Source organism: Sycon ciliatum, chromosome 2 (assembly GCF_964019385.1).
Source record: "Sycon ciliatum chromosome 2, ocSycCili1.1, whole genome shotgun sequence".
NCBI lineage: Eukaryota > Metazoa > Porifera > Calcarea > Leucosolenida > Sycettidae > Sycon > Sycon ciliatum.
In genome coordinates this window covers 19,193,773-19,201,272 of record NC_088644.1, presented here as the reverse complement: position 1 = coordinate 19,201,272, position 7,500 = coordinate 19,193,773, and the positions used below count along the sequence as shown (strand labels likewise).

Below are 7,500 nucleotides of genomic sequence, written 5' to 3'. Positions count from 1 at the left end.
TATGCCAGATATCTGGCCCTTCCCCATCAAAATGTACATGATTCTGAGTTACTACGGATAATTATTTCAAAGTTACGGGCAGTACCCGGTCCTGGACCGCCCGCATAAGAGAGATACATGTATGAGTGTAACTGCAATACATGAGAACTTACAATCAGGCTTCTCAGCTTCAGTTGTTGATGATCCACTACTCTGGGTGAAGCCAGAATCTGTGTCAGACACTGGCAACGACTTCTTCAAGATCTGTTCGGCATAGCAAGCACACAGTGTACACAGCTGACCAGTTATTGAGAACTGTTGAGAACACTACACCACTGCAATCTCTCACCAGGCAATGTTGAGAGCTGTTGAGAACTACACCACTGCAATCTCTCGCCAGGCAATGTTGAGAGCTGTTGAGAACTACACCACTGCAATCTCTCGCCAGGCAATGTTGAGAGCTGTTGAGAACTACACCACTGCAATCTCTCGCCAGGCAATGTTGAGAGCTGTTGAGAACTACACCACTGCAATCTCTCACCAGGCAATGTTGAGAGCTGTTGAGAACTACACCACTGCAATCCCTCGCCAGGCAATGTTGAGAGCTGTTGAGAACACTACTGTTGCGGATTTCTGTTCGACTGATTTACGCATGTTGTTGTATTTGGTTCTTGTCTGGTAGAGTCCAGTGTCTGATGTAATTATGGTCTAAGTGTACGCGCGAGTATGGTGTGATGTGTGACGTTTATGGTATGTGGTGCATGCAAGAGTAGATCTACGCGTTGTCAGAGTGTGAGGATCTGCTTCCGTCTGTGTGAGAGTGACTGTCAAGTGAATGCTGTACATGCGCAGTGCTAGTTTGGTCTGGGAATGAGAGTCATGTGTGATTCGTCCGTGGTCTGGTTGTCTTGGTCTTGGTCATGTGTTCTGTACGCATTAGTCCCTGATTGGTCGTCCCGATTTGTCGTCGCAATTTTACTGCTTGTTCTTTGTTGTTTTCTTTGAGTCTTTTCCCGGGTGTCTTTTCCCGTCGTCGTTTTCAGTCTAGTCTTTTTGTCTCTCTCCTCCTGCGCCCTCGTCATTTGTTGGTATAATATAAGTATTGAAGATACAATCAAGAATTTTCGTTGTTGTGTGGCGGGGGCCAGGGGGAGAACACTATTTCACTACACCACTGCAATCTCTCGCCAGGCAATGTTGAGAACTGTTGAGAACTACACCACTGCAATCTCGCACCAGGCAAAACAGACCGGATAAACACTAACCTTGTTATCCTGTGAGAAGTTCCACAGCAAGGATGAAGACTCCAGTTTCGTGCCAGATATAAGCGGTGTGAGCGCATCTACATCCACTGCAACTGGGCACTCGTTGGGTACATTCGTCTCGAAGATGTAAAGCTCTTGAGAAGACAGGATGGAGGAAATGGCAACGCCATCAATCTGGAGTGGAAAGAGAACAACACAATGACATGTACATCAGGCATAAGCATGCGCACACAAACATACAAACACAAACATACAAACACACACACACACACACACACACACACACACACATACTTTGCTTTTCCGATCAAGCCAGGCCACAAGGGCTTTGATTCGCCAATCTAGTTTGTTTTTTTCAACTCGAGAAAGTTGCGCCATGCTTTACAAGCATTATGGTGAGATCAAAGTGCAAAGTGCAAAGTGCAAAGTGCAAAGTGCAAAGTGCAAAGTGCTCATGTCTGAAATGCAACCAAAACAGTTCATATTTCCATCAGCCAAACACAGCCCTTCGCAAAATTTGTAAATTCAATGCATGCATACAAGCTCTTGCATGGTGCATGTCAGAGCTGTAATCAAAACACTCTTACTTGTGTCAATGAGGCTTAAGCTCATAAGAGATAGTGTTCTGGCTGAGCCTGTTCTAGGTTGTATCAAACAGCCATACGGTGATACCCCAAAGTTGAATGTTAATCTTGAAATACATGCATATGACTTGAAGAAACTCACCAAGGTGTTTCGTACATATCCTGAGCGCACAAGTGCTGCAACCATTTTGCCAATATCAGCTGCGTCTTCTCCAAAGTCTGATGCCAATACCTCACATAGCTTCTTCTTGACATCACCAATCAGAGAGCGCTTGTGAAGAGTGATAAGATAGCTGTACAAGCATATGCACACGTACCATGTGTCATATACACACACACCTCAGACCTCAGACATGCCCATCGCGGAAGCGATGATAGCGAACAGCTATGTTAGACATAGCAACGTGTACTGGGATTACACCATTCAACAGCTTGCAAGGCTGATGAATTGACCGCCACTATTTTTAGCCTGGTATCCACCACACAGCTGTTTGAAGTGACTTTTTCTGGCCAGTGAATCCCTATTTTTCATTTCAATTTTTTCCATTTTTTTACACACACACCACACCACATACTCCGGCATACACTGGCTGTTGGTAACCACCCAGGAGAATGAAAGAAAAGTCAGGAAGAGTCCGAGAAAGAGAAGAAAGACGTGTGCGACCATAATCGTCGGGAATTGAACCCGCAACCTCTCGATTGGAAATCGACACACACACACACACACACACGCACGCACGCACGCACACACGCGCGCGCGCACGCACGAACAAACACACACACACACACACACACACACACACACCTTTTGACCTTTTTGACGCCCATCGCCAGAGGCTATGATAGCGATGCTACAGCAGAAGTCATAGCAGCTTGTGCTGGGATTGCACCACTCAACAGCTTGCAAGACTGAAGAATTGACCGCCACTATTCAGCCTGGTCTACATCACACAGCTATGAAGTGGCTTTTTCTGGCAAGGGAATCCCTACATTTTGGTCTTTTCATTTTTTCCCCCACACACACATCAAACCACATACTCCGGCATACACTGGCTGTTGGTAACCACCCAGGAGATTGCAAGAAAAGTCAGGAGTCTGAGAAAGAGAAGAAAGACGTGTGTGACCATGATCGTCGGGAATCGAACCCGCAACCTCTCGATTGGAAATCGCTGCACATACCACTGCATCATATGGTACACCACACACACACACACACACACACACACACACGCACACGCACACACATGCACACACATGCACACACATGCACACACATGCACACACATGCACACACATGCACACACATGCAACCACACATAGCAGTAAGTAAGAGAGAGAGAGAAACCGTTCAGGCTATCAAGGAGCACAATGAACACTTACTGCACTACACTGTCTATAGTGCATATTCACATGGTCTACTCACCGACGCTTTAAACCCTTCATTGGCACCCACACAATGGCTGTAGAAACAAATAAAACAGCCACCATTTAGACAGCAGTGAACAGATCAACGCAAAAAGAAAGTAGTTCCAGCAAAAACATAGGCCCGAACTGCAACTAACACAGGATATAGCTCGGAGAGCAGTATACCCTTGTACGCCAGGTGTATATTTCACTGTTTTAAACATCTGCCTGCTGAAAATCTCTATGGTCGGAATGAATCTACAGTGAAGGAACAATAAAACTCTTTCAGGAAAGTTTGATACATACGGTATGTGACATTGGTGCAAACAGTATCAACATGCCAATAACGCCCGCAGTTTTCAAGCCTTCCATCCAAGGAACTACAAAACAGCTCCCCTCTATGATATACTTCACATAGCAGGCAGTACTAGCACTAAAACTACAAGCTCCATGCGAGCAGAAGCAAACAACACCAAACAACGTCAAATGTAATCAAGCGTTACTGTTGATAAATATGGTGGTAAAGACACACCTGGCAATATGGCGTTACTGTAACAATTGTAAAGCTGATCGAGTGTTAAAATAGTGCATGCCCATTCAAGCACACAACGTGATACTGCATACTACTCACAGCACACCGCACTGCATTCATACACTTACACAACTGAGTTTCAGTGGCACCTGGCAACGGAACACTGAGGCATAAGAATGGTTCTTTGCGAATCGACGCCTTCTTGCACTTGCTACAAACAATCTGGCTGCGGAATTCACCTTGAAATGTGTCGCTCACAATTGTATCTTCATTAGATTCACTTCCAGAAGCTGCTTCGCATGGATTCCTACAGCAGTCAAGAGAAAGCGCATGCCCAGGTCCAGAAAGAGAGAGAGAGAGAGAGAGAGAGAGAGAGAGAGAGAGAGAGAGAGAGAGAGAGAGAGAGAGAGAGAGAGAGAGAGAGAGAGAGAGAGAGAGAGAGAGAGAGAGAGAGAGAGAGAGGAGCGGAGAGAGAAAGCTCAATAATGAAAGCGAGGCTATTATACATCCACGTTGAGGCATTTGTCTACCATGCTCTCCTGCTATGACTACTAGCGTAAAGGACCGTTGATACGCCTCCTCTCTAATTTCCGCCCCTTGTCTACCCATGAAGCGACTTCAGCGTATACATTGTCATCTTACAGCCAACAAGCAGTCCCAACTCTGCAAGATATGCCAAGAGGTGCCCTCACAATTATTTCATTCTACATAGACAAGGGTATGGCAACAGCAGCAGTGACAGCAGTAACAGCAACAGCAGCAGTGACCGCAACAGCAGCAACAGCAGTAACAGCAGCAGGGTGTAAACACTCAAGTAATGCTGGAGTATGTGCTCTACACTATGCTACCGTCGCATATTGCCCTATGCCCTAACTGTGTTCAATTAGTCCAAGTGTCCTCAGCAAAATCCAAGGTGAAAATGTGAGAGCCACGGCATTGCCCAAGCCTGGCGGCCACTGACACAAATATTGCTGAGAGAACTTAGCACCCCTGATCAGCCCCAATTCTCACCAGCCAACCCCCCCCCCCCCCCCATGCTTAACTCAGAAAGCAGGACTTAAAAGTCTAAAGCAAAGTCCACTGTCTCAATAGTATAGTGAGCACATGTTCAAAGTTCAAACTAAACCATAACAATTAATATCCTGGGCTAGAATCCGGCTTGCCAAGGCTCAGGCTGATACTACAGTAGAGATGTTTGGCTCTATGCTACGGGAACGGAAGGCAAAGAATCCCACTATCAATCTTCGTGTTCCCATAATGGATGAGAAACCTGTTCTGCTCTACGCTCACACAAAGAAATCAAGTGGAATGTACGTACTTGAGAATGCCCCGTTTCAAACTTGGCAGTCTTCTCACTAATTCGAATGATACGACTAGTCCGCAGCAGATCCGTACGCATTTTCTTTGCGTGTGCCACAACGTAGAGAACCTCATCTCCACGCAGAAATGTGGTCCAGAAACACGCGAAGCCGAAGACTGTAACCCAGACACAAGGTTTTAGTGATTTCTCTGCGTTTCGTGAGAAGCAGGACCCCTTTTCCGCCAAAAACACCCTTTACCGCCAAAAACAACATGCTGATTTCAACTTACTCATGAGAGAGTGCTATGGTCATGGTAGAGTCCTCCATGTGCTCAGTTAGACTATCGGATGTGCAATGGTGTCCACTGGTTGTATCATTACCGCGTTCATCATAATCTTCAGTCTCACTACCAGCATCACTCGCATAATACTGCTCAGATGGCAGAGAGCAAGCAGGGGACACTTGTCTGTCATCATCATCATCATCATCATCATCACCATCATCATCATCAGTGCTTTCAAGGGATGAGCGCGCTGCCGTGTGCTGATCTTGACAGACAGCCAGTCGTTCCACAGTAGCTTTCGTCCTAACATTGACAGGAGCAGGTTGAACTAAGCCAGCAGCAGCATGAGCAGAGGAACAGAACGTTGGAGGACTATCATCTTCCGATATGCATGGAACTTTGGGAGATGATGCGTCTAGTCCACCTTGTTTAGGAGATGAACGACGGAGAGCTTTGACCTGCACCACATTTGCATCTTCGGAAAAGCTCGGTGGTGCAAACTTGACATCAGATGCTGCAACACCAGCAGCATCCCTACCAGAGACCAGACGAGCAGTGGCAGGATTGTGAACTTCATCACTACTACATGCATCATGCTCCCTACAACTGGAAAGTTGTGACTTGAAGCGAGATACGTGACCAACATCACAGCAGCTTGAAGTAGCTGGGGTTGGCTCTGCAACAGACTTTGTCTCCCGCTCAAACTGCATAGGTCCGCAACTAAGGTTGGAAGAGGAGGTGCGTTGCTTGCTTTTCATCACCTTTGTCTGATTCTGGATATCTTCATGGACACTATTCAGTAGGAATGTCAATAGCTCCTGGCTGTCATGCTGAGGCACAACAAACAAACACACAAACACACACATGCACACACATGCACACACACGCACGCACGCATGCACACACACACACACACACACACACACTTGTCAAGTATACTTGTACTTACTCACGGCCAGAAACTGGTCACATGGGTCTCCCCGGGAGAGGGGAGAGAGAGACTCAAAAGGAATCTTGGGAATATCATAATGCTCGACACCCCTGACTCTGAGTGAACTTGGAAATGAACCCACTTCTAGGCTCACCACAACTCAGTAAGTGGGTGAGGAAAGGGTGCAGAAAAAGGGTCGACACCCCCCCCCCCCCCCCCCACACACACACATACGTACACACACGTACACACGCACGTACACACGTACGTACACACGCATGTACACACGCACATATAAACACAAGTACACTCACATACACACACACACACACACACACACACACACACGCGCGCGCGCACACGCGCACTCTCACATGCATACAAGTACACGCACACACAAAGACAAACTGGTGAAAACTGATCTTTCTATTCTGGATCATACTACCATATGACAACGGCAAGGCATATGTCCCTCAAGCACTAACTACTATAATCTAGTACTCACGACTTGAGTGAACCTGAACAAACTGACCAAGTACCCGTCCAATTTACCTGCAAGAAGTTCTTGAACTGGTTATGCACATCACCAACAGCCGAATGCAGACCAGATGGGTTCAGCTCAGAGTGTCTACCAGACCAGGCTTGAGACATCAAACCGCATAGCTGTAATGTAGCTAAGGACAGCTTCTGAAACAGATGAAACATCAGTACATCAGTACACATAGTGAGATTAAAACATCAGTACACATAGTGAGATTAAGGGCCTGGTCAGACTGCGGCAACTTTTGGTTGCCTGACGAAAAAAGAACAGCGTCCAGAATTTGAATCGCGATCACACTACACATGTGGGGAGAATGAAAATTCAAACTTCATTTCGAGCGTCAAGTGGTAATCTCCACGAACGACGTCAAATTCCTTCACCTTGGGATCGCCAACACCTTCAGTGCAATCCTTGCAACCATCCTTATGAGTTTTGTTGTTGTCCGTGGCCAATTAGCTCCTCGATATCGAGATGAAAAAATCAGTGATTATCAGCGTCAATGGCGTATCAGCGTCAAATCCTGTTTGGAGCGGAAAAGCGTGGCCCGTTCTTGCTTTTTTTTGGAGCGTCAACTCTCGCTTTTGCCGCTCTGGCGGCAAGTTACTATGGAGATTCGGATTATAATCCTAGGGTTATTTCGATTTTGCCGCAGTCTGACCAGGCCCTAAAACATCAGTACA

The 7,500-nt window shown here is 46.5% G+C and overlaps 1 protein-coding gene across 2 annotated transcripts in view; it reads right to left on the bottom strand.

The window, feature by feature from the left end:
- LOC135809058 (serine-rich adhesin for platelets-like) overlaps positions 1-7,500 on the bottom strand; it is a 45,481-nt gene that overhangs the window by 32,775 nt on the left and 5,206 nt on the right. Inside the window, exons 4-10 of one of the 2 annotated variants that reach the window (XM_065322317.1) lie at positions 6,832-6,963; positions 5,355-6,178; positions 3,893-4,071; positions 3,252-3,288; positions 1,971-2,121; positions 1,245-1,418; positions 153-243 (exon numbers count right to left, since the gene is read on the bottom strand). In XM_065322317.1, the coding sequence (XP_065178389.1) occupies positions 153-243; positions 1,245-1,418; positions 1,971-2,121; positions 3,252-3,288; positions 3,893-4,071; positions 5,355-6,178; positions 6,832-6,963 (1,588 nt within the window). Of the gene's footprint in view, positions 1-152; positions 244-1,244; positions 1,419-1,970; positions 2,122-3,251; positions 3,289-3,892; positions 4,072-5,354; positions 6,179-6,831; positions 6,967-7,500 lie in introns of both variants that reach the window. The other variant, XM_065322316.1, reaches the window with a different exon arrangement.